Source organism: Peromyscus eremicus, chromosome 16_21 (genome assembly GCF_949786415.1).
Source record: "Peromyscus eremicus chromosome 16_21, PerEre_H2_v1, whole genome shotgun sequence".
NCBI lineage: Eukaryota > Metazoa > Chordata > Mammalia > Rodentia > Cricetidae > Peromyscus > Peromyscus eremicus.
Window position 1 is genome coordinate 25,660,676 of NC_081432.1, and position 26,004 is coordinate 25,686,679.

A 26,004-nucleotide genomic window follows, 5' to 3' on the forward strand; every position below is an offset into this window, starting at 1 on the left:
ATCTATGTCATGACTTTAGTCATGACTGCTGGAATTTCATTTTGATCTCCAAAGAACAGCTGAAAGATCAAGGTTTTTGTCCAATGACAATTATTCATGACAGAATGCTGTTTCAAACAAAGCAGAATATAAAATCATACATAATCCAACTTGGTTTGGTTTTTTTGTTTGTTGGACAGGGTTAGCTCAGGCTAGCTTCCAACTCAAGCTCCCCCCACTTTCAGCCCCTGAGTGCTATGGGATCTGCAATTGCTTCATGACCTTTACTCCTTTCGCTTTCTTTTTTTTTTTTTCTTTTTTTTTTTTTTTTTTTTTTTTTTTTTTTGGTTTTTCGAGACAGGGTTTCTCTGTGTTGCTTTGCGCCTTTCCTGGAACTCACTTGGTAGCCCAGGCTGGCCTCGAACTCACAGAGATCCGCCTGGCTCTGCCTCCCGAGTGCTGGGATTAAAGGCGTGCGCCACCACCGCCCGGCTCCTTTCGCTTTCTAACTTTTGGGTTTTGTTTTTTAAAAAGTCTCACTAGTTATCCCAGACTGACCTTGAACTCTAGATTCTCTTGCCTCAGCCTCGGAATGCTCAGATTTCAAGCATGCACCACCATGCCTGGTTAAAGTTTGCTTGTCTATTATCATCCTAGTAACAGAACTTCACTGTTATAGAACCGTTATAAAGGTAGACTTATTTACTGTTTATGTGTATGAGTGTGGGGCCACTGTATGTGTACTGGGGCCCACGGAAGCCAGAAGAGGCCACTCCATCCCCTGGAACTGGAGTCATAGGCAGCTCTGAACCACCATATGGATGCTGGGAACTGAACCTAAGTCTTCCAGAAGAGCAGTAAATGTTCCTAACCTTTGAGCCATCTGTCCAGCCCTACAGTTCTATACACCAATTTGTCTTTATCACAGTACTAACCCCAAAGGAGCCACAACTGCCTGGAGGCAGAAGATCAGCGGTAATGGTACTTCCCTCATCCCACCACCCTGTTTGAATTATGAACCATTTCTTTTTTTTTTTTTTTTTATGGTTTTTTGAGACAGGGTTTCTCTGTGTAGCTTTGCGCCTTTCCTGGAACTCGCTTTGGAGACCAGGCTGGCCTTGAACTCACAGAGATCCGCCTGGCTCTGCCTCCCAAGTGCTGGGATTAAAGGCGTGCGCCACCACTGCCCGGCCTATGAACCATTTCTTAAAAAGATTTTGTTTGCTACTTACCATGGAGCACTTCTCCAGCACTTCCTTCTGGAACTTCAGAAATCTTTCCTGAACTTCAACTTCATTGAGAAAAAAGGCCAGGAAGTGAGTGAAGGGCTGCCTCCTTCTGAATGTGTCCAGGAGAACATCAACCCGCGTTCGGGCTGAAATTACGCCATTTCGATGCTGACCAGTGATCACTTGATGTAAAGAAAAAAAAAACCATTACCAGGCTCAAGAACCCACAGTGCTTGACAGGTAGACGACACCATCTGACACTAACATCTCTGGGGATCTGAACGGGCTCCGATCACGGACATAGCAATGGCGCCAAGGTGAAGAAAACTGCCAGTGAAGTCGATGTAAACAGAATACATTTGAAAATGGAGTATCTGAGGCTGGGGAGGAAGCCTGTCAGTCAAGTGTTTGCAGCACAAGCGTTAAGACCTGAGTTTGGGTCCCCAAAACCCAAATAACAATTGGGTGTGGAGAGCACATCCGTAATTCCAGTGCTTGGGAGGCAAGAGACAGAGGGGTCCTGGGGCTCACTGGCCAGTCAGTCTGGCCAGATCAATAAGTTTCAGGTTCAGTGAGAGACACTATCTCTAAAATAAACAAATAATAAATTATTAGGATGGAGATCAACTGAGGAAGAAAAACACTTGATACCAACCTCTGGCTTCCACATGCACAGATGCATGCATACCCACAGGAACACGTGAACACACACTACATACATAGGAACATGTGCACGGCTCTCTCTCTCTCTTTCTCTCTCTCTAAGTATCTTAGCCAGGAATGGTAGCACATGCCTACAATCCAAGCACTTGGGAGATAGAGGCAGAAGAATGAGGAGTTCAAGGCCAGCCTCGTCTACACAGTGAATTTAAGGTCAGTCTGGGCCACATGACACCCTGTCTAAAAAGGGAGGGGTTGGGGGTGACCAGTGAGATGCTCACTGTTGTCAAGTCTGACAACCGAAGTTCAACCCCAGAACCCACATACTGGAAGGAGAATCAACTCTGGCAGATTGTCCTCTGACCTCCATACATGTGTCATGGCACTATCTGTACCCACACACGGACACAGACATAAACACACACAATAAATAAATACAATTTAAAAAATTTGAAGGTTGGGTACATTTCTGAACATCTGTAATAAATAAATCAAAGAAATTAGTGCGAACATAAACTATGTCTGTCTTACCAATCTCTCCTCCATGTCCAGGTTTAGGAACGTTAATAGATGTTTTAGTCTCCACTTCAATTTTCTTCTTGGTATCCCCTCTCTTTCCAACTATGTGCCTAGAACATGAAAAAAAAAAAAAAAAGATACATGTTAAGTTCCACATGACCAGAGACACTCCCTAATAGAAATACACTTCAGTGAAAGTGCAGTATTAGTAGGGAGAACTGCAAGTCACTGAGCTTTATAGAGAACATGCTCTCTTCACTCCCAGGCAACTGGTGCCATCACTGACTCAGTGTGGAAACAGAAGACCCACGGCAGCGGGCAAGGCACTGTCAGCAGTGGCTGAGAGCTCACATCTTATCCACAAACACGAGGCAGAGTGTAAGTAAGACTGCGCCTGGTGTGAGCTTTTGAAACTTCAAAGCCCAGCCGAAGTGGCACACCTCCTCAAACAAGGCCACACCTCCCAATCCTTCCTAAACAGTCCACCCACTGGGAACCAAACACTCAACTATATGAGCCTATGGGGACCATTCTCATTCAAAACACCACAAAAGGTAAAGAGCTTTGAAAAGAGATCAGGAGTTACCATTCAGATAGTCTGTAGAGCACAAAAAGAACCATGCTTCCTGAGATCTGGAATCAGTATTCAGGAGGCTGAGGCAGGAAGACCACTAGTTCAAGACTAGCCTGGGATACACAGAGAGAGGGGGGGGGGGGGAAGAAAAGAGGAGAAACAGGAAGTAAACATGTGACCCTAAATTAAGAACAGCACATACTCATGTTTTAAGAGATTTCACCACAAATATATAATATTGTTATTGTCATACATATTATATACTGTAAGTTTTTGTTCATGTACAGGTTTGAATACTAACAATCTGATAACTCACAGCAACCAGAGTGGAGACAACTTTCAACCTCCCCCTGCAAATGGGACTAACCCATGACACCTCCTCCCAGCCCCTCCCAGCCATCATCTACCCCATTTCAGCCATTTACTGCTGACTGGTTTAGAGTCTTCGCCTGGGCCTCTAGTATAAATAATCCTGACAAGCCAAGGTTATCTTCCAGAACCCACAGTATTGGAAGTGCTAACATGAATGAGACTACTGGATCCCAGGAGAGGAGTCTCAGAGTCTATAAAGCACTATCACAGGATGATAGAGTTAACGGAAAGACCTCCCTGTCATCAACATTATTTCTCCTTCTACGATTTCAATTACACACCCAATACCACAGGAAACTATGTCTGAAACTATTCTTTTAGAGAAGTGTTTGGGAACTGAACCTGAGACCTCATACATACTTTACTGTTTGAGCTAGCTCCCAGCCCTTAGTCAATTGTCTTTACATGGAATAATAAAGCCTAATCATTTCCACTAAGATCTGCTGTAATAGGTCAGTTTTTTTTCAACAATGAGATGTTCAGCTGGGGATACAGCTCAGTGGTAGAGCACTTATCCGGCAATGTGCCAAGATGCCCTGGGTTTCATCCCAAGCACTGCAAAACCTTGACCCAAATAAGCCCATAGAAATGAAATAAGAAATCTTATGGCGTACATGTGGTGCACACCTGTAATCTCAGCAGCTGGGAGCCTGAAGCAGGCAGACCGCAGGTCCCAGGTCACCCTGGGCTATACGGAGCCCCTAGTAGAAGGGGAGGGGGAAGAAGAAAGGAAAGAAAGAAAAGGGTGGGGGTCGGGGAATCTTCTCAGCGAATGTTACCTACTAATTAGGACTTAGTAGGACCAACATCTGATCTAATATCCGTGTGTTCACCAGGAACACAAGAACTTAAGAGTCTACAGAAGTCAAAAGGCCATTCATGAGAACTAGACATTAAAAAATGCTCACACACCTCGGCGGTAGGACCCATGTACACTGAGACATGGTACACTCATTTTGTTTTTCAGGAAGCTGAGTCATGTCATTCTGAAATCATGTCTCCTAGGAGAAAATGTCATCAGAGCCCAGGAAGAAAGTGAGTGAGCTGTCAGGGTTGGCTTTGCTTTCCCATTTGGCTACATTCAAGGAGAATTTTATCCACAGTAGGTATTTCAGAATGTTCTCAAGGACAAAACTATTAGAGTTCAAATGCATTTGATTCCATATTTGTAGCTCTCCTCTGAGTGGACCTAACTGATCCAGTATAACAGAAAAACAGCAATGGCTGATGGACTTTTTAGACCAGCTAATCTTCCCAGGTAAGTCCAAAAGAAGCCAGTTAGTTTCTGAGAGCATTCTATTAGTGGTTAATGTGGGGGAGACCATGAGAGAGCATGCACACAAGCACATGCTGAAGTGACCAGAAGTCCATAAGTGATTCACAACAGTGATCCTCGAAAAAGCACAACAGTCTGGGTAAGGCACTAAGGATTAATGGAACAGACAAGTCCCCGCCTCCAAGAGGCTTCCCATCTGTGGAGGGGGCAGCAGGCAACACACCAATGCATACAAACACAGACTATGCTAAATGCTACAAACCACAGGCAGAGGTATCATAAAAACACACAGTAGGATTATCAGTGATTGGCAGGGATGGCTGGGGTCAAATCAAGCTTCTCTAGGAAGGAGAATAGAACCAGGTAAGAAAGAGGAAAGAGAGGCAAAAGGCACACCACACACATAAACTCAGAGGCTGGAAAAAACACAGCACATATGAGGAACTGAAAATACCAGTTGGGAGTTCTAACCTTAAACATAAGGCAGAGAGAGACCTAAAGCAAAGAGAAAATAAAAGCAGAATCAGCTAGGGCATAGTCACGATCTTGGCCATGACTTTAACGACCCAGAACTCCATCTCTAGTGGAAAACCACCGACAAGAGTTTTTAAATGTATTATTAATGTGAATGTGTTTACACCTAAGTGCATCTGTGGGCACGCCCACCACAGCACATTACATGGAGGTCACAGAAAAACTCCGTGAAGTCAGTTCCCACCTTCCACCTCTATAAAGGTTCCGGGATGAAACTCGGGTAGCCAGGCCTGCGTGGTAAGTGCCTTTACCTGCTGAGCCATCTCAAAACCCCACAGAAGGCTTTTCAGCAGAAGCGGTAAAAGAACCAGATTTCCCTTTTAAAAAGATCATTCCGAGCCTGTGGAGGTGATGCACATCTGTAACCCCAGGAAATGGAAGGCTGAGGCAGGAGGATCAAGAGTTCCATGTCAGCCTTAACTATAAAGCAAGACCAAAAAAAAAGAAAGAAAGAAAGCTGGAGAGATGGCCCAGTGGTTAAAAGCACTGGCTGCTCTTCCAGAGGACCTGGCTTAGATTTCTAGCACTCACAAGGAGGCTAGTAACTCCGGGTCCAGGGAATGCCTGAACCTCTTCTGGCCTCCACAGGCACTGCATACACATGGTGTACAGACATACAGTTAAGACAACTCACATAAAAAACAAATCTCAAAAACATTGTTTCTAAATCATACCACTTTCAATGTGAAGGACCAAGAAGAAAGCAGGAGCCGGGCGGTGGTGGCACATGCCTTTAATCCCAACACTCGGAAGGCAGAGGCAGGCGAATCTCTGTGAGTTCGAGGCGAGCCTGGGCTACCAAGTGAGTTCCAGGAAAGGCGCAAAGCTACACAGAGAAACCCTGTCTCGAAAAACAAAAAAACAAACAAACAAACAAAAAAAAAACAAGAAGAGAGCAGGAAAGACCATTGGAGCTATTTTAAGAAATCCAGAGAGACTGAAGAGATGCTCAGTGATTAAGAGCACTTGCTGCTCTTGCAGAGGACCCGGGTTCAGTTGTCAGTATCCACATCACATGGCTCACAACCACCTGTTACCTCCAGTTCCAGAGGATTCAACAAATTCCTCTATCCTCCTGAGGCACCACACACAGGTAGTGTAAATACATACATACATGTAAATATTCACACAGAGGTATTAGATAAATTTTTTTTTTAAAAAAAGACATCCATAGGAAAAAAGAGGTAGCAGTGAAAATAAGGATAAATGGTAGCTCCAAAGGACATTTAAAAGTGAAAGTCAACAGGATGCGGCCATACAGGATCATTACATTAATCTGTAATCAGTCCTGTGACATTTCAGGACTCAAAATACTGAACTCCTTTGTCCTCAGTAATCAAGCATCACAGGAAGTGTAGAAGACTGAAGAGCTGGCTTCCTGCTGAGTTTCCTGGAAGTACTGTCCCTGGAAGCTGATGGGGAAGTCACTCACTTGTAGAGCACGCTCGGGGCACTGACAGTGGCCCGGAATCCTTGAGGGGTCTGCTCCACCTCGTAGGCGTCACAGGGCTCATCAGAATACTCCATGGAGTCTGCAAAGAAACCACAGCATCTCTGAATGGGGAAACAGCCTCTTCCCAGCTGTCAATCACTCTCAGGGCTTAAGAAGGCAGTAACATGTGCAAAGAACAGCTGCTTTAGTATCCCCCCCGAGTCTCCTCAGAAGAAATAGAGTGAAAAGAACATGGTGGTTATTTTAAATCCTTCAGTCTCAGAACCTTGGGAAAGCAGTATTTAGTTGTTTCTCTTAGAAAGTTAAGATGCTAGGCCGGGCGGTGGTGGCGCACGCCTTTAATCCCAGCACTCGGGAGGCAGAGCCAGGTGGATCTCTGTGAGTTCGAGGCCAGCCTGGGCTACCAAGTGAGTTCCAGGAGAGGCGCAAAGCTACACAGAGAAACCCTGTCTCGAAAAACCAAAAAAAAAAAAAAAAAAAAAAGAAAGTTAAGATGCTGAAATATATTGAGATGAAGTTCACACAATATGAACTCACTCTTTCAAAGTCTAGAAATTAGGACTTTTTAAGTATTAGGGCACAGAATTACTTGAATGAAGTATTAATAAATAAGGAAGATACTAGGAGGATTTCTTCCTTAAACCTCAACATAGAGAAAAGAGAGGCCAGGCAGAGTGACACATGCCTGGAGGAGTTCCAACATTTAAGAGGCTGAGGCAGGAAGAGTACTAGCCTGAGCCACATAGTAAGGAGAGACACACACAAAGAATCAGAATGAAAAATGGGAGCTCAAGGCTGACAGCACACAGTAAGAAGGATCTCAGGGGAAAGTGACCCCCAAAGCTAAGGTCCAGTGGAAACCCTTAGGAACCAAAAAGGGAAAGTTGCAAAGAACCTAAGAGGTCCTGTTTATGCACTAAACCTAACCACATGGTCATTACCCTGAAATTATTTATAACCCATCTCAACTACTGATTTTATTTACAAAAGTACCATATGTAAAATAAAGTTAGGCGTGTCTCTGGAACTGTCAATGCAATGACTACAAAGAAGAAAGAAAAATAACATAATAACAACAGTTAACATTATCTGACACTGAATCCTTCACATGTTTATTTCAATAACTCATATTCTTAGCAAGGCATGGTGGTGCACACCTTTAATCCCAGCACTCAGAAGGCAGAGGCAGGAAGATCTCTATTAGTTCAAGGCCAGCCTGGTCTACACAATGAGTTCCAAGACAACCAGAGCTACATAATAGGGAGACTCGGTCTCAAAAAACAAAAAAATGCTGGGCCGTGGTAGTGCATGCCTTTAATCTCAGCACTCAGGAGGAAGAGGCAGGTGGATCTGAGTCTACAGAGTGAGTTCCAGGACAGTCAGGGATACACAGAGAAACCCTGTCTCAAAATAAATAAATTAATAATAACAAAAATAATAATTTATATTCTTTTACAATTTCACAGGTAAAGGGGCTTAATTTTGGCACAGAATATTAAAAGTTAATAGTAATAACTAACTGCAATTACTTCACATGGGGGCTTTGCAGTTAGGAGCCCTTAATGCTCTTGCAGTTGACCTGAGTTCCATTTCCAACACCCACACTGGACAGCTCACAATCACCTGTAACTCCAGCTCCAGGAGATCTAACACCCTCTTCAGGCTTTGGGTACCCATGATCATATCTATATATCCACATACACACACACACATACACACACACACATACACACCTTTAAAAATAATAATGAAGCCGGGCGTTGGTGGCGCACGCCTTTAATCCCAGCACTCGGAGGCAGAGCCAGGTGGATCTCTGTGAGTTCAAGGCCAGCCTGGGCTACCAAGTGAGTTCCAGGAAAGGCGCAAAGCTACACAGAGAAACCCTGTCTCGAAAAACAAAACAAAACAAAACAAAACAAAATAAAAATAATAATGAATAAAATTACTCCTCATGGCATTTAAGCCTCTGTACAGATGAAATCTATCTCGACACAGGAAATGCAACCAAGAATGCCTCATCTGAGATCAGCTTTGCCAGGAGCCCTGAACAGCAATAAAACAAAGACTTGCCCCTACGGTACAAAGAACATTTTACTTCTCACCTGACCTAAGGGCAACTAGGATTACCTCGATAGTAAGCCTCATCTTCTTCATGCTGATAATTTTTTTCCTGGATGGGATTCTTCCTATAATTCCGTCCATCGAATGTTATAATCTGTGGGCGCAGAACATCCATGACACTGTCTCCAACTGATAGTCTAGTAGAGTCCTGAAAAATAAATGGTCCTTTTACCATTTTTTTTTTTAGAATTAGAAATGAAAGGTTAGGTCAGTAAGATGGCTGAACAGGTAATGGCACTGGTTCCCAAGGCTAATGACGCGCGTGGTGGAAGGTGAAAACTGACTCCTACAGTTGCCACACATGCAGACAAAATAAATGTAATTAAAAATAAATAAATAAAAACCTCCATTAGATGGACCATTACGTAGGCCCGAACGGACGTAACTGGGCAGTAGTTCATAGCACATCCTAAGTAAAAATAGTGTCACTTTCCGCTGGCCGGCCACTGTGTGTAAGCTCTCAGAAGGCAAGGGCTGCATTCTCCACCATCCTATTTCACCTCCTGACTCACTCCAGACAGCCATTTGTAATCTATGTATCAGCCCTCCCGTAAGAGGCATTGGTAGTATACAGCCTGCCAGTCACTATAGGTATCTGTAACCTAAGCGGATGCAGTCTTGATATTTATTTAACCATGTGCAAAGTGCTTCATTCTTTCTTTTCAATATAATAATACAATGAGAAATCATTCATACAATACCCATCGAAGAGCACTAAGTACTTTTAAAAGTGCTAGAAATACACACCTAAGCAATCAGACCTAATTTCCCTATCAAAGTACAACTACAATTCCCAGACCAACACATTGGTGAGAAGGAACAGTTTCTGGAGGTCACTGCCCAACAAACTGCATCACTTACTGAGAAAAGTGAAGCTCCTAGTCACCACTTGAATCAACAGTTAGGAAATAAAGGCTCCTTATGAACTAGCGGTGGTTAAATTCAAGCCATGTTCCCATCACAGGTGGCTGAGTCTTCAAGCCCATGTACTTAAAGGGGCCAAAGAAGGCACAGCAATCCCTTCCAGATAAATGCTTGGTCCAACCCTCTACCCGGTCGCTAACCGGTAGCCGCTCGCACAGAACCAAGGTGAGGGTTTGTGTTTTTGCGAACACAGAAAGTCAACGTGGACGAGAGGATGCAATTATCAACAGTCTTGGGACACCCTGGTGTGCTATTCTTTAGCATCCCCTCCCCACTTCAAAAAACAAGCTCTGTACAAAAGTCGTCTTTATGCGGTATGGGCCGTGCGCGGGAGGTTGGCTGTGATGCATACTCATCTACCTTTCCTGCGCAGCTCCAGGCAGAAAGGCTGCGCAGAAGGGCGGAAACCCACTAGCCCTGTGTCATGGGGGTTTGGCGAGGGAGAGGTATCTATGTCTTCGTGTAATTATTCGCTTCGTGGGAGAAGCTGAAGTCCTGAATCGAAGAAGTAAACAAAGAACCCCTACGCCAGAGGCAGGGACCAGAAAACACCGCGTGGCCGCAAGATAACCAGGACCGCGCGGAAGATGCCGGGGCGGGAACGACCCGGAAGTGTTCCCCGAAAGCTCGCTCTCGCCCAGCCCCGGCCACGCCCTCGCTGCGCATGCGCGGTAGCGCCGCCCTAGGATTTTTTTTTTTTTTTTTTTTTTTTTTTTTTTCTCCCACAGCCACAGGGGCGGGCGCACGCCCGCCATAAAATTCCCCACCGCGCCCCGCGGGCACGCGCACGCCGCTGTCTACGTCGTCGTGGCGAACGAAGCCGCACGGCTCGGTCCAGGGGGCGGGGCGGCCAGGCAAAGTGCACAAAGCGACTCGCGTAAGTAGCCAAGGCTTCCAGAAGCGTCGGTGGTTCTGGACCCTACCTGCCAGGACTAACAGAGAGGGTGGAAAGAGACCCCGGTGGCTCACCCGCGCCGGGCGTGTGCAAAGGCAAGGTCCTCGGACTGAGCATGCGGGCCGAGGGTTGGCGCCTGCGCAGTGGGCCGGCCGCGAGCCTCTGCTTCCTCCCGACTTGCCGGGTAGGGTGCGAGCCTCGGGTGGAGTTAGCGTAGCCAGGGCTGGAGTTGCTGACTCCTCCCCGACCGGGCCTGGGTCTCCGTTCCACCCACAGAGCTGCTACCTCTCTGTTAGATTCGGATGGTGACCCGTATGTTTAGGCGGAACACACTGGAATGATGGGTTGGTAGAACCCAACGGTTGTCATAATTAGCCTTGGTACTGGATCCGAAGCGACTTAAGCGTCTGGTTTTCCCGAGACTTAATTTTTAAGAAGGATCTCTTGTTTTGTTTGTTGTTTGTGAGGAAATAAGCAGAAAGTAATTTATGAGTGCAAGGTCATCTCTGTCGTACACAAAGTAAGTATTTAACCAAGCCACACATACCATTGCTTTTCCTATGAGCGTCTCTGCTGTCAGCAGCCCCAGTTTTTCTCATAGAGCCAAGTTCCAGGATACTCAATCTTTATCAGCATGCAGCCAAGTTTTACTGAGTGCCTCCTACACGGGCCTAGCAGCCCCCTGGTAGGCAAAGTTATATACTCCACACAGTGAGGAAAAAAAAAACAGAACGGACTGACCTTCATGACTCCAACCGTCTCGGTCCCCTGCAGTCTCTACTGAGCTGCCAGTTCTTGTTCTATTATTTATAAATCATTTACTCGGGAAACATTGTGATAAGGGTTTTTACGATGCCTCAAGGATACAAAGGTGATTTGTGTTCTGCTTTCTAACTCGACAGGATTCTTCTCACTGCCTCACACAAATGCTCTACCACTGAACTATATATCTCCAGACCCAAGACCACAGGCTAGTTTTTTTTTTTGGGGGGGGGGGGGGTTGGTTTGTTTGTTTTTTTTTTTTTTTGGTTTTTTTTTTTTTTTTTTTGGTTTTTCGAGACAGGGTTTCTCTGTGTAACTTTGCACCTTTCCTGGGACTCACTTGGTAGCCCAGGCTAGCCTCGAACTCACAGAAATCCGCCTGGCTCTGCCTCCCCAGTGCTGGGACTAAAGGCGTGCGCCACCACGCTCAGGCTAGATTTTTACGTGTGTGTCCCCATGCATGTGGCGGCTTGAAGCTGATGTCCGGTGTCTTCCTCCATAGCTTTCATAGCTTCCCTGAACCCAGAATGTGACCATTCCTGCTAATCTAGCTAATCATCTTGCTATTGGGAATGGCTTGTCTTTAACTCCCAAGTGCTGGGAAGACAGGCAGCTACCGCACCTTCGCTGCTTTTAAGTGAGTTCGAGGGGTCCCTGACTCCTCCAGTGCGAGCACGTTATCCATTGAGCTGTCTTCCCAGCCCCGCTGCAGAGTTCTTAATAAGATGATACACCAAGTGAGCCTGCTGACTGAGGGTGTAGCCCAGTGGTAGAATGGGTGAAGTGCATAACAGATAACGTCCTCAGCAGACCGAGACCCTTCCCTTCCAGGAGTTTTCACATAGCTATGTCAAAGAGAATTGGAACTTTTCCTAGGAGTACATGTGGTAGAACTTAATAGGTCTGAGAAACTGGGCTCTGCATAGGGAAGACTGGGTGTGAGAGTGCATAGCTGTAATTCGGACACTTAGTAGGCCCACCCCGCAGGATCTGGAATTGAAGAACAGTCTGGGCTACAAAGCCAGAGTCTTAAAGGGGGGAAAAAAAGGTGCCAGTGTCTATTACTGATTTGTGTTTTGTTTCTAGTTGCTTTGCCTGTATCGATTTAATCTTGCATGCCACTTTTATAAGGCGGGCACTATTATTGATTGCATTTTACAGGTGAGGCAGCTAAGGAAAAGTCAACTGATTTGTCCAGTCACACAGCAAATAGCAAAGCCAGGATAAAGACCTAGGCAGGCAGCTGTTTATAATCAGCTCCTGTGTGTGTGTGTGTGTGTGTGTGTGTGTGTGTGTGTGTGTGTGACAGAGAGAGAGAGACAGAGACAGACAGACCAAGGAGGCCAGAAGAGGGCAGCAGATCGCCCAGAGGTAGATGTGAGCCACTAAACTTGGGTACTGGGAACCTAACTCCAGTCCTCTGCAAGAGCAGCAAGCACCCTTAACCTCTGAGCCAACTCTTCAAGCCCCGTGGTCAGACCTCAATCGCTGTGCTAGCTCACCCTCACGCACAGCAGCACATCAACAAGCCATTGCTTCAGAAATTAGACGACCTTTGGGAAGTCAGTGGTTCCTGTGAACTATGTAAGCACTCTATGAACACAAAGGAGTGGCTACTTAGAGTTACACTAATCACTTAGTTAATCCCTGTGCTCAGCATTTACAACCTAGGGTTTGTTGTTAGCTTAACTCCTGTTTACCCCTTAAAGATGGCATTCAAAACTCGAGACTGAAGGTGTAGCTCAGAGTAGAACATGCACAGGGTTCTGGCTTCTATCGCCAACACCAGCAAGAGAAGAAATCACAAAAACCTTAAGCAAATCTTTAGAAGCAGACATCTTGCAGATATGGCTCTGCAGACAATGGCTTATTTAAAGTTAACCTTGTGCTGATTTCGAGCTCTGTTTTTCCACCCTGACTGTTTTGTGTATGGAGCTATACTAGTTCTGAGAACTGGGAAGAAAATAGGATGAAAGGAAGTTCCTTTGATGACCTTCAGTTTTGGAGTCACTGTGGCTAGACTTTAAAGCTGGCTGGCCACCGCCTGGGTGCTCTATTGAGCAGCTGATCTCAAAATACAAAATACAAAGCATCAGCAACTAAATAGAACTTTATCAGGGTGGAAGTTGAAAAGATCAGAGTTTAAAATCTTGGTTGAGAAAAATAAACAGTTCTCAGGGGGTTCTGCTCTGAACTGGGGGAAGTCAAGCCAGAGCAGCTTGCTCTCTGGGGAAGTGGCTGAGTGGTCTGTATGCTACATTTGAATCCCACCAGGGATCTGGTTAGAGATTTGGACCTGGTCCATCAATACTTGTCTCTTTTAAGGAACACTAAAAACTTTACCAGGCTATATTTTGAGACAGTGTGGTGCAAAGGAGCAATTACAATTCCACATGAAAGGTTGCTTTCCCTGATGGGTACAAGTACAATTCAGAAAGTAACCTAAGAGCAAAATTAAGGGTGTCATTAATGAGCTGGGCGTTGTGGCCACGCCTTTGACACCTGCACTGAGAAGCAGGGGAAACTGTGGGTTTGAGGCCAGTCTAGACTACATAGCGAGTTCCAGGACAGCCAGGGCTGCATGGTGAGAGGCTGTTTCAAATTAAAAAAAAAGCCAGAGCCGGGCGGTGGTGGCGCACGCCTTTAATCCCAGCACTCGGGAGACAGAGCCAAGCGGATCTCTGTGAGTTCGAGGCCAGCCTGGGCTACAGAGTGAATTCCAGGACAGTCAGAACTGTTTCACAGAGAAACTCTGTCTCAAAAAAACCAAAAAAAAAGGGGGGGGGGCATTAAAAAAAATCATTAATGCGTTCACACTTATAATAGTCTAATGATAGCAATAGCCTTACAATTCCACTGTTCCACGTCCGTGTTCATTAGTGCAACCTATGGATGGCCATATGGTGGAACTAGAAACCAAGCTCTGCTTCTCTGACAATCACATGTCACTGCCATAGAGTCAGGAAACAGCAGCCACCATCTCAAATGTCATTTACCATTTTCCTTAGAAGAAAACCAGATGCTCTGGACATTTACGTAGCATTCATTAGTATTTTCCTGTTTTAAAAAAACAAGAGTGTCAACTTTGTAAGTATTGTCGATTGAAACTAGTGCCTCAAATCCTGGAAACTTGTGCTCCACCCCCGAGCTAGACCCGAGCCTTCAACTTTTTATAGCAAGTATGTCAGAACTAGGGTTGGGGGCAGATGAGTGAAAACTATCCAGCACAATTCTCTCTGACCGTAACAGAGGGGAGCTAGGTTTTTTTTGTTTCTTTGTTTGTTTTTGGTTTTTCGAGACAGAGTTTCTCTGTGTAGTTTTGGTGCCTGTCCTGGATCTCACTCTGTAGACCAGGCTGGCCTCGAACTCACAGAGATCTGCCTGCCTCTGCCTCCCCAGTGCTGGGATTAAAGGCGTGTGCCACCACCGCCCAGCAAGGGGGGGGAGCTCTTTTTGTTGGAGGTTTTTGTTTGTTCGGTTTGGTTTTTCTTGCTTGTTTGTTTGTTGGGGTGTTTTGGGTTTAGTTTGTTTTTTTGAGGGACCCCATGAATCTCAGATTGGCCTTGAACTTGCTATAGAATCAAAGAGGAACATGAACTTCTGCTTCTACCTCTGCCTCCCAGGTGCTAGAATTCTACTTCTTTGCCACCACACCTTGTTTCTATGGTGCTGGGAACTGAGCCCAGGGCTTCTGCATGCTAGGCAAGCACTCCACTAACTGAACAAGCTCCCCGGCCCTGGAAAATTCGTTTTACCATTTTTAAGCCAGAAATGGTGGCACATGGCTGTAATCCCGGCACTTGGGAGGCTGACACAGTAGCATTGCTGTGAGTTTCATTTACGCCAGGCCAAGCTACATAGTAAGTTCCAGGCCAGCAAATTAAGACCTTCTCTATAAATAAATAAATAAATAAATAAATAAATAAATAAATAAATAAATAAATAAATAGCCTTTTTATTAAAAATGTTAAAACCTATGTAATGTAAAAATTAGCCATTGTCTGTTGTTATTGAAACAGGCTCCTGGCTATGTAGTCAGGGGTGCACAATCCCCTGCCTCAGCCTCCTGAGTAACTGCAACATTCCATACCAGTGCACACTACTACTACCACGTAAAGTCATTTGTTCACTTAAATACTAGCTACATGGTTTTATTGAAATTTTATTTAGCATTTAAACATATAGCTCTTCAGTTACATTAATAGCCACAACATGAGTCTCACGGCTACTGTATTGGGCAGAACTAGACTATCAGAACATTTCCATGGTGACAGAAAGTTCTAGATGGTATAAATATGGTAGTAACCATTTTAAAATGATACACTGGCCAGGCAGCGGTGGCGCACCCCTTTAATCCCAGCACTTGGGAGGCAGAGGCAGGTGGATTTCTTTGAGTTTAAGGCCAGTCTGGTCTACAGACCTAGTTCTAGGACAGCCAAGGCTATACAAAGAAACCCTGTCTCAAAAAACAAAACAACAACAACAAAAATGTATGTGTGTGTTTAATATAATTTCATATGCTTCTGAGGCTATGTTCTTGTTCTGAAGTTTTGTGAGAAGTCATGAACTCAGTACTAGGATCTGGGTTTTCAGATATGGCACAGGATTAAGGCCACAGATGCTCAATTCTTAAAGATCCACAGTTTCTGAGATCAGTTCCTGAATTACTTTGTTCCAGTTTTTGGTCGCCATCAAGTGTTAGATTTAGGCATTACATTTACATGAAAAGGTTAACAATTTCTTAATGAATGTGCCAATATGTATTTCCTAACCCATTTCCCTTTCTTGGGAACAGAACACAATGTTATTCTGGACTCTTATTTGGAAAACTTGATAAGTGAACTTCTTGGTATGGTGAGGATGTACCCAAGACAAACTGTCCTGTGGAGCAGAAGTATTTATCCTTGGGTCCATTTCTGCCTTGGCACTGACATATCACTCTTCATAACCTATAAATCATCTGCACTCAGTCCCACACTCAGTGGCACAATTTGCTAATGGGAGAAAATAGGACTTTTTTTTAATCTTCTTAGAGGTGGGTGTCTTTTTTCTTTTACTCTCTTTTTTTTTTTTTTTTTGGACAAGGTGTCTCTGTGTAGCCCTGGCTGTCCTGGAACAAACTCACTCTGTAGGCCAAACTGGCCTCAAACTCATAGATATCCACCTGTCTCTGCCTCCTGAGTGCTGGGATCAAAGGCATGCACCACCACACCCAGCTTGGCAAGCTTCCCCCCCCCCCCCCAGACAAGGTTTCTCTGTGTAGTTTTGGTGCCTGTCCTGGAGCTCGCTCTGTAGCCCAGGCTGGCCTCGAACTCACAGAGATCTGCCTGCCTCTGCCTCCTGAGTTCTGGGATCAAAGGCGTGCACCACCACGCCCAGCTTGGCAAGCTATTTTTAAACACGTTTTTTACTTCAAAACCTGAGTGACATCATAAAGAACTGTACACAGATGGAGGGTGGGGAAAGCTGGCCCTAGGCTAGAATGAAGTATTGTCAACCTGGCTTTTATAAACCTGCCGATTGCTGTGTTTCTTCCTGTAGTGAAGAGAGACTTCTGCTGGAGGGAATGGCTGCCTCCTCGTCCTCATCTTCAGCCGGTGGGGTCAGTGGCAGTTCCGTCACCGGATCTGGCTTCAGTGTTTCAGACCTAGCCCCGCCACGGAAAGCTCTGTTCACCTACCCCAAAGGAGCTGGAGAGATGCTAGAAGGTGAGCTCATGCTGGGTTTGTGCCTGTGCAGTGTAAAGCAGCTCAGCTGGAGGGCCGCCCGGACTCCGTGAAGCCAGAGCCCTCAGTGACCTGCCCAGGGTTGGCACTGGAGCCGGGACCCCTCCCTCTCGCTGTCCGACTCCAGGTTGCCTCGTGGCACCTGTCTGATGTATTGTCTTTTCAGTGAGTGTCTACAGATGGATTAACCCCACCAGACAGGCCTGAAGGGGAAGTCAAAGGGAAGGATCTACCTCTGTGAAGGTGACTCTTGTAGCCCACTGCAGGACATTGCTGTGTGACTGACTGCGGGGTTTGGATGGCACTGGAGACAGGTTCGCAGCCACCGTCTTATCACACACTGCAGACTGACTGGCCAGAAGTAGATCACAGGAGGCAGCGCTCATGAAACGGCGCTGGCCACTGACTGGAAGGGTGAGGTTCACGCTGAGCATAAAACTCACACGAGACACTAGCTTAAAGTGCACATGTCTGGCTTGGCAGGCGAATCTCTGAATTCTAGGCCAGCCTTGTCTACATAGTGAATTCCAGGCCAACCAGGGCTGTACAATGAGACCCTTTTTCTTTTCCAAAAAGAAACAAAACGATAAAATGCACGTGTCTGGGCTCACCCTAGAGATCCTGAATTTTAACTAAGACAGGAATCTTTGTTTTTTGACCAGGGTCCAGAGCCTTCTCATGAGGGAGTCTTCTCATACTTTAAAAACATTGGCATATGCTTTTAAATGTTTTGAGCCGTTAAGGGCTCAGAATCACTTGAGTCAAGCAGGTTTGTGTTGAATTACAAAATGGTCTTTTTTTTTTTTATTTAAATCTTGCATATTTGCATGGATATATTTTAAATTAATTAGGACACATCTCTGAGAAAGGCACCAGCTATATTTGGGGGCGGGCTTTTTGGAGTGATCGTTGTGCATTTATATGAGATACTTAAAAAATAACAGTGTCGGGTTAAACAGTGCCAATGCCATAACTGGTTCTTTTTTTTTTCTTGTCGTGAACCCAGTGGCCTCATGCTCGATAGGCAAGCACTCTGACCCAGCTGCATGCCTAGCAAGCCAGGACAGACAGAAGAATCTTTTGTGACAGAAAAACAGGCAGACTCTAGCACCATAAGGCGCTGGGGTAGCTTGCATGTGATTGGTAGTGAGGCAGCAGGCCCTGTGTGGTCTGGAAGGTGGTGTATTGGGCATGCGCACACACTTGTGCCCTTGCCTTTTTCTTGATACTCGCCACGTCTGACTGGAAGTCGAGGCTTTGCCTCAGTGTGTGGCACTAAAAGTAAATCACGCCCTTAGCTCTGTGCAGCAGAGGTGTGGTTAAGGCGTTTCCCACAGAACAGATGACAGAGTGGAAGGCACTTCAGTTGCTTGATGAGCTATACAGCGCAGAGGAGATCAGTGCTTAACACTGCTTCAGGAAAAACGTCGTGGACGTTGGTCTCATGCTGGCCCTTTTCATTTACCCCATTGGGGCACTGATTGGGTCCTGTTGCAGAGTGGATTTGTTACACTTACATGCTCAGTGCATAGTTGTGGCCGGCCCTCCTTCATCCCAGGCTCTCCCAGTCATCTTCAAAGCTGCTCACACTTAGACAGCCTGGAAACCAGCTGACTTTGCCAAATCAAGTATCTGACATACTACTTAACATCAAGAAGTAGAAAAGGGGCTGGGGAACCATCATCTCACCAGGTAAAAGGTGCCTGCCGCCACACCTGAGCACCTGAGTTTGATCCCTGGGTCTCATGGTGGAAGGAGGGGACTGACTCCTTCCTCTGACCACCCCACGACTTCTGATACATTAATAAATCAATGCCAAATTTTTAAAAATTGAAAAGACCACTGTTACCCCACAGTTTCTGCTGGGGTTTGGTTCTGCTTCACCTCCCCTCCGACATCACCTCCCTACCCCACCTGTGCCTCATCTCTGATACTGAAGTCAGCAGGTGCTCAGGTCTCTTCCATGAACTGGTACGGTATTTACATAAGACGTGTGTATATCCTTCCATGTAGCACTCCTAAAAGTGAGTTGACAGTGGTGTCAGATTTGGAGATGACACTGTTCTACAGTGAATATGTGTACATCAAACCACTTTTCTTCTTCGTTGTTGCCTTTGTTTAGTTTTGAGTCTCAGTAGTCCAGGCTGACCTCTAACTCTTTGAACTCCCTATCCTATCTCCCAAATGCTGAGATTACAGGCACATATCACTATGTCTGGTTTATTCCGTGCTGGGGACCAAACCCAAGGCTCAGTGCCTGCTAGATAAACACCTTACCAACTGAGCCACGTGCCCAGCTCCTGTTCTTCTTACACAGTGAGATGAAAGGAAAGTGGAAACAATGTTGATGGATTCGGACAATCCCAACACTCAAGAGGCTGAGACAGGAGCATTGCTGTGAGTTCAGTGATAGCCTGTGCTACATAGAGACTTCCATGCCAGCTTGGGCAAAGAGTAGGACTTTCTAAAAAGAAAGGAAGCACAGCAAGGTTACTTTTGAGAGTTAAAAACAAAAGCATTTAGGAATCAAGGTTGGGTGTGTGTCAGAATTCCAACAGGTTCAACTTGCTGCTGCCTGCTCCTAACTCTAGGAGAGTAAATTCAAACAACCTGTAGTTAACCTCTCGAATTAAACTTCGGTGCATCTGCTGTCTGCTAACAGCAGCAGGAAGCAAGCTTTAACAGTCCTGCCCTGGGCTGAGGTTGTCCTCACCCAGTTATTAGTGAGCAAAGGAGACGCTGCCTTCCAGCCCAGATGTGGCTCTATTTTAGGGACCTCGCAGGCCACCGATTTATAAATCTCCCGGGACTGTCTGATTTCCCACTGGGAAGTAGTACCTTCTCAATGAATTTCCGTAGCATTGCACTTAATGGCACTGGTGATGGTGTTAGATTTGGGCCATTTACTGAACTTCTTTCACCGACGCACTGATGCCCAGTGTGTTGATTACAATTGTAAATGGAAGACAGGTCACTCTGGCTGACTCCTCTGGAGACATCCCGGCCTGTAGATTGGTAGATGGCACATCTGATAGACTGTGGCTTAAGAAGCAGGGGACTTTGTAGTCAATCCAAAGCTGCCCGTGAGCAGGATACATCCTAGGCTGAAGCATGGGACAGTGGTACCCAGGCACCTTTTTTGGAAGGTGAGCTTCTCTTTGCTTTGGTACTCATAACCAAGAAAGCTAGGCCAGTGTGATAACTTATGCACACTATCCTAGTGATTAAATGAGAGTGGGAGGTTGCACTTCCAGAAGCTTCCCCACTTGTCACTTGATCCTTGCAGCCCATAATTCCCACCTGGGAGGCCAGCTCTATTCCTCTGTGCTTTGCTCTTTGCAAAGGAAACCGAGTGGTAGTGGAGCTCTTTGAGAAGGATGCCAGTGTGGTGTTTACCTGCCAGAACATAGCACCCTGCATCACTGGTGTCCAGTGCATGGCAGCTCCCTTCCCTGGTGGGATTTGGAGTCCTCCGTTGCTCTCTGCTCTTATCCAGATACCCTCCATGATGTCAGCAGCATGTCTCCATGTTTACACCAGTCAGAGGCAAGGGGTGCAGCTGAGAGCAGCCAGTACACCTGGCATGGCAGTGCTCTGGGTTTGACCCCCAGAACCTTGAGAAAGAAAGATGAAAAGCCAGGGGTAGGAAAGAGACTTGAACCTGCAGCCTGCTCATCCTAAGAGTAATTTCGGCCTCTCTCTCTCTCTCTCTCTCTCTCCCTCTCCCCCCCCCCCCCATTGAAGATAATATAATCTTAGCAGGAAGCCTGTTAGGTTGTTGTGTGTTCAACCATTCAGATGAGTCAGCTGTACTTTCCCCTTTGATTACCAGGACTTGTAAAGAAAGGTTTGTGTGAAACTCAGCATGAGGCCAGACTGTGTTGGTAGCTCCCAGAGTGACTGGTGTGTCACTCAATACCCGTGACACGCCAGTCCATGACTGATGAGTGAGTGCTGACATCTAGCAGTGCTAGTGTGAACTGCTACCTTGAGAGAGACAGCTGTACCCTCTTTCCATTTGCTTGAGAACCTTGGGGACGAAACACCTGCCCCGGGGGGTTGCTGCCCTTTAAAACATGGAATTTTCCTACGTGAATTGTATGTCTTTGGGGATGTGTTTTGCCGGATCAGCCTTTGCACTGACGAGTGTCGGGTTTCACAATCATCCTCTGAGCATCATGACTGAGCTAGCCACCTTCTCGTTGGCAGTTTTGGCACCAGCTCAGTGCTAGGTTCTGGGCTTGCACCATCCCCTTAGCGTCATTCAAATTGCAGTGCTTGGTTGGTTCCGTTGGAAAATCAGGGTTACAACTGTGTATACAGAATGCAGTTTCCCAGCAGGGCTTGTGATCGTCGTGGTGGTACAACTTGATATAGTGAAAGTCAACATCCCTTTTTCCCTTGCCTCTGTTTTTTTACAATAAGTGATTAGAGTTTTGTCCTAAGTCACACAAGTACCACATCGCTGGGTGCGTCAGCTGCCTTGTTGGCCTGCTGTTTAGGTCAGGAGGGGGGCGGTGGTGACCAGGACATCAGGCTAAGGTTTCTTGTGTTTGTTTTTGTAACACTATTTTTGAACTCTCAAGTGAGTAGTACTATTTTAATATTCTAGGTATAGAAGAGGTAGCTTTACAGAGCAGTGTTCTGAAGGACCCTTTGTTCACGCCAGAGACACTTAGACCTCAGGTGGAGAAGCAGGGACAGGATGGACAGGCTCTCTTCTCTTCTAGAAGCCGTTCAAACTAACGCCTGTGCCTTTTCCCTCGTAGATGGCTCTGAGCGGTTCCTCTGTGAGTCGGTGTTTAGCTATCAAGTGGCTTCCACGCTTAAACAGGTGAAGCACGGTAAGTAAGTGTATGAGCTACTGTCTTGACTGCAAGTGTACATTCATGGGAAGCAAGGGAGCACAAGTTCTGAAAGGTCACTGTGCTGTGACTGAAACTCCAAACTGTTCCGGTGACTTTCTGGATTGAAGAACATTCTAAGATCTTGACCAAATTAAACCCCCTTGAGGTTTGAAGCTTAAGTCCCGGGTTGAGTTCTCTCAGGAGCCGATGCTTCCTGCTCCTCTGTTGCCTTTACCTGCCCTTCATGAGACCCCTCCCTGCTTCCCTTCATGCACCACCTTCCTCTAGTGTCCGTGCAGCACCTTTGGCCCTGTCTGCACCCTGAGCCCCTGGTGCACACAGGTGTCACCAAGTCTCCATTACGCATCAGGGAACAGTTTCCTCTCCAGACTGTTCCTCCACGGAGAAACCATGGGAGCATCTGAATGAATCCTTGTGGCCTGGAGAGCAAGGACCTGTTGATACTGTGATTTGTTTTTAGGTGGTCTCGTGATGTAGCTTGGGCTGGCTTCAAACTCTGGGTCCTCCTGCTTCAGCCTCCTGAGTGCTGGGATTATAGACATAGCACTAAGTCTAGCTCCCTTTTTTAGACTCTGACACATACTGAGAGTGTGGGGATGGTAATTGTCCTTTTACAGGACAATTTTACGAGGAGCATGACACATGCTAGCCATGTGCCCCACCACTGAGGCTCACCCCAGCCTGGAACGACTGGGTTTTTGTTTTGTTTGTTGTTGGTAGTTTTTTGTTTTGTTTTGTTATTGTTGTTTTTTTGTTTTGTTTTTTTGTTTGTTTTTTTTTCAAGACAGGGTTTCTCTGTGTAGTTTTGGTGCCTGTCCTGGATCTCACTCTGTAGACCAGGCTGGCCTCGAACTCACAGAGATCTTCCTGCCTCTGCTTCCTGAGTGCTGGGATTACAGGCATGAGCCACCACCGCCTGGCCGGCTGTATTTTTTTCCTTTATTATTTTTATTATTATTTTCTCACTCTGTGACTCACTATGTAGCCCAGGCTGGCCTGGAACTCTGAGCAATCCTCTTGCATCCACTTCCCAAGTGCTAGGCTTGAACTACCACTCCTTGCTACTTTTAATCCTCTCTCTCCCCCCCTCCCTCCCTCCCTCCTTCTCTCCCCCCCACCAGGCCCCCATCTGTGTGTCTGTGTCCCTCTCTCTGTATCTGTTTCTGTCTCTTTCTCCTCCTGTCTGTCTCTCTGTCTTTGTATGTGTTTATGTCTGTCTGTCTTTGTCTTGCATGTGTGTTCTCTTTTTTAAATGAAGACAAGGAGAGTTTATTAAGGAATTTTAGGCAACTCACTCCTGAGTCCCTCTCTTGCTGCAGGGAGCTACCTGGGTACAACAATAAAACCCTGCTTGCTTTTCGGGCGGCAGGCAGGAACATTTCGATACATTTAAGCATAGATTTATAGAAAGACCCTTAGGAAAAGGAGATTACATACCCGTGTGGGTTGGGCTTCTCAAGAGAGTCCCCTGTATTTCTTAATAATGTGTATAATGTTATTTTAATATAAAAAACTTTCCAGACTCAGAGAAAGAACATATTTGGTCACGGAGAGGGCTGAGCCTGAAGGGAGATAAAGGGATGATGGACCTTGATGGATTAACACAGCAGGAGAAAAAAGAAAAACACTCAGATAAGGGGCTGGGGAGATGGCTCGGCAATTAAGAGCACTGGCTGCTCTTCCAGAGGACCTGGGTTTCATTCCCAGGACCCACACGGTGGCTGGCAACCATCTGTAACTAGTTCCAAGGGATTTGACACCCTCTCCTGACTTCCCTAGACACACATACATGCATACACATAAATAATAACAAATAATGAGAAAGAGTGGATTCCAGAAGACACCCAGTGCCAACTTCTGACCACCATGTGCCTGACACACATGCACATACATGTGTATGCACACACATAGTGGGCAGTACACATGGAAGCTGATGCAGCTCAGTGGTGGGGCACTTGACCCTGGGTTCAGTCTCCTCCACTGCCAGCAAAGGGGAAAAGTAATGCAGATGAACAGAGAACGGGTAGAAACATTCTTTGTCTTCAGACCTACATAAAGTAAGACGCCATCATAAATCTCAAGTAGGAAAGCCCATCTACAAATTCAGTCTAGACCAGGGGTCATGTTGGTGGCCGGTGACAGTCTCATGGGAAATGCCCTGTTGTGTTCTGTCCCTTCCGACTCTATGCAGATCAGCAAGTTGCCCGGATGGAAAAACTGGCTGGCTTGGTGGAGGAGCTGGAGGCTGATGAGTGGCGGTTTAAACCCATCGAGCAGTTACTGGGGTTCACACCCTCTTCGGGTTGATGTCGCCTGCGTGGTCGCCCCTAGGGCCCTGCCGCCCAGAGACTCAGAGCTTCACTGGGAGCTGCACGTCGGTTCACATCTGTACTGGGTCCTCTGTTTCTGTCAATAGGCCACCTCTGCTCCTGTGAGATACCGCCGCGTTTGTCACATTCTTGGTTTCAAAGTATCGGGAGCACTCGGGAGGCAGAGGCAGGAGGCTCTCTGTGAGTTCGAGCCAGCCTGATCAATATGGACTTCCAGGACAGCCAGGGCTATGTAGAGAGACCCTGTCTCAAAAAAAAAAAAAAAAAAAATGTACTGGGGATCAGATTAAGGCGGTCCTCTCAGAGAACCAGGAGGAGGGGTGGGATTTCAGAGAGTTATACGATTCTCCCAAGCCAGGTGGACACATGCCAGAATTGGCCAACTAAATGGGGAATATCCTGACATTCATAGAGCGTCTGGAAGCTTTTCCCAGTCAAACCTAAGGTCAGGATCCACAGTTTGACAATCACAGCCCAAACATTTCTCTTCACAGATGAGTGTGATTTCAGCGGCCAGATGGGGAATTTTAAGGTGTTCTTTCCTCCTCTATTCTTAGACATTTAATATTATATTTTTCTCACCTCTTACAATATGCCAAATGGTGCTACCCCACCCCATCCCTGCACCCCAAAATTGCTTTTTGACTGTTGCAGCACTTGAAAAAATAAAGTGACCTAATTCCTTTTAGACCCAGAAATCCTTAGTCCAGCTCATTGGGGATGTGAGAGCAATTCTGAAGCAAATAAATCCCGAAAAGAGTTCCAGATTGGCACACACACCCTTTCCAAGTCTGAGGGATCGGGGACAGAGAGAAGAAGAGATGAGATTCCTTTTCTTGTCAGACTCTCAGGTCTTTCCTCCTCAGACTTGCTTTAATTCAAATGGAATTGCTTTACTTCTGCGCTGTTGGCTCGCACTGTGTCTACTTACTGCCACCTCAGTAGGTGTGAGGGTGCGCTATTGGTTGGTTCATCCATTTGTTTGGAACCTTGTCTCACTCCGTAACCAGGCTGGCCTCAAACTCATAGCAGTCCTCCTGCCTCAGCCTCCTAAGTGTTAATATTACCCTGCTCTCTTCACTGGGTTTTTACACGATGATAGAGAAAAACCTGGAAGACGAACAGGTGGCCTTTGTGCCTCATCATGGGACCCCCACACTTCACAATTAGGCAGATTACTATACTGTTACATACAAATTTGCCTTAGCCAGCATTTACCTTTCTGCTCATTGATTAATAACTTACACCTGATCTGCTTAGAGTTGCTTAATTATAAATAAATTTAATCCTAGTAGCAATTGGCCTTAATCTCAGGAGTTCAAAATATTTCACACCCTATTACTGACACGAAGGAGTTGACCTCGTTCACTTGGTAAAGGCTGAGCCCGGTGAAGATGGACTGCTCAGGGTCCCGTAGTTCAGGCAGAAGACATGTAAATCGGAGTGGACAGAAACTGACTGACTGTGGAGCCCTCATTCTGTTCTGAAGCAGTGCAGAGCTTGAGAAGTGCCAGCCCGCAGCCCTTGGGTCAGATTTTCAGTGAGTCTAGAAGCTGTCACCCCTCATCTCGTATGTCAAACTGCAGCACTGACTGTCACCTTCCTTTACCCTCTGGTGTTGGGACTTAGGACAGAGTACTGACTTGTTTAAGTAGGGCATTTCTTAATATGCCCCTGGACATTAAAGAGAAGCCAGCCTTGGTAGCACACACCTGTAATTTAGCACTTGGGAGGAAGTGGGAGGATTAGGATTTCATGGCCAGCCTGGGCTACATGAGCCCT

At 46.1% G+C, this 26,004-nt stretch overlaps 2 protein-coding genes across 4 annotated transcripts; one reads left to right on the forward strand and one right to left on the reverse strand.

Moving 5' to 3' along the window:
- Positions 1-901: 901 nt before the first annotated feature.
- LOC131893823 (activating signal cointegrator 1 complex subunit 1-like) lies at positions 902-10,265 on the reverse strand. The gene is made up of 6 exons (XM_059243912.1): positions 10,002-10,265; positions 8,724-8,865; positions 6,576-6,675; positions 2,400-2,497; positions 1,212-1,390; positions 902-934 (listed from the first exon to the last, which is right to left on the reverse strand). Exons 2-6 carry the CDS (start codon positions 8,830-8,832, stop codon positions 902-904), a joined length of 519 nt encoding a protein of 172 aa, XP_059099895.1. The 5' UTR covers positions 8,833-8,865; positions 10,002-10,265.
- On the forward strand, positions 9,673-24,910 carry Anapc16 (anaphase promoting complex subunit 16). Of its 3 annotated transcripts, none has more exons than XM_059244003.1 (4): positions 9,673-9,806; positions 16,840-17,006; positions 21,794-21,868; positions 24,084-24,910. In XM_059244003.1, the coding sequence occupies exons 2-4, from the start codon at positions 16,865-16,867 to the stop codon at positions 24,197-24,199; spliced, it is 333 nt and encodes a 110-aa protein (XP_059099986.1). In that variant the 5' UTR covers positions 9,673-9,806; positions 16,840-16,864; the 3' UTR covers positions 24,200-24,910. The 3 variants fall into 3 exon arrangements, with proteins under 3 accessions (XP_059099986.1, XP_059099985.1, XP_059099984.1); XM_059244002.1 differs by lacking the exon at positions 9,673-9,806 and adding an exon at positions 10,350-10,518; XM_059244001.1 differs by lacking the exon at positions 9,673-9,806 and adding an exon at positions 10,668-11,056.
- The last annotated feature ends 1,094 nt before the right edge of the window (positions 24,911-26,004 follow it).

Coding starts and splice junctions, on each gene's coding strand:
- LOC131893823 (XM_059243912.1), bottom strand. CDS start 8,832: ATGGATGTTCTGCGCCCACAGATTATAACATTCGATGGACGGAATTAT. Junction 1,391..2,399: donor TGGACATGGAGGAGAGATTG/GTAAGACAGACA, acceptor CTTTACATCAAG/TGATCACTGGTCAGCATCGA. Junction 935..1,211: donor TGCTGGAGAAGTGCTCCATG/GTAAGTAGCAAA, acceptor TTCTGCCTCCAG/GCAGTTGTGGCTCCTTTGGG.
- Anapc16 (XM_059244001.1), top strand. CDS start 11,025: ATGAGTGCAAGGTCATCTCTGTCGTACACAAA. Junction 11,057..16,839: donor TCATCTCTGTCGTACACAAA/GTAAGTATTTAA, acceptor TTCTTCCTGTAG/TGAAGAGAGACTTCTGCTGG. Junction 21,869..24,083: donor GCTTAAACAGGTGAAGCACG/GTAAGTAAGTGT, acceptor GACTCTATGCAG/ATCAGCAAGTTGCCCGGATG.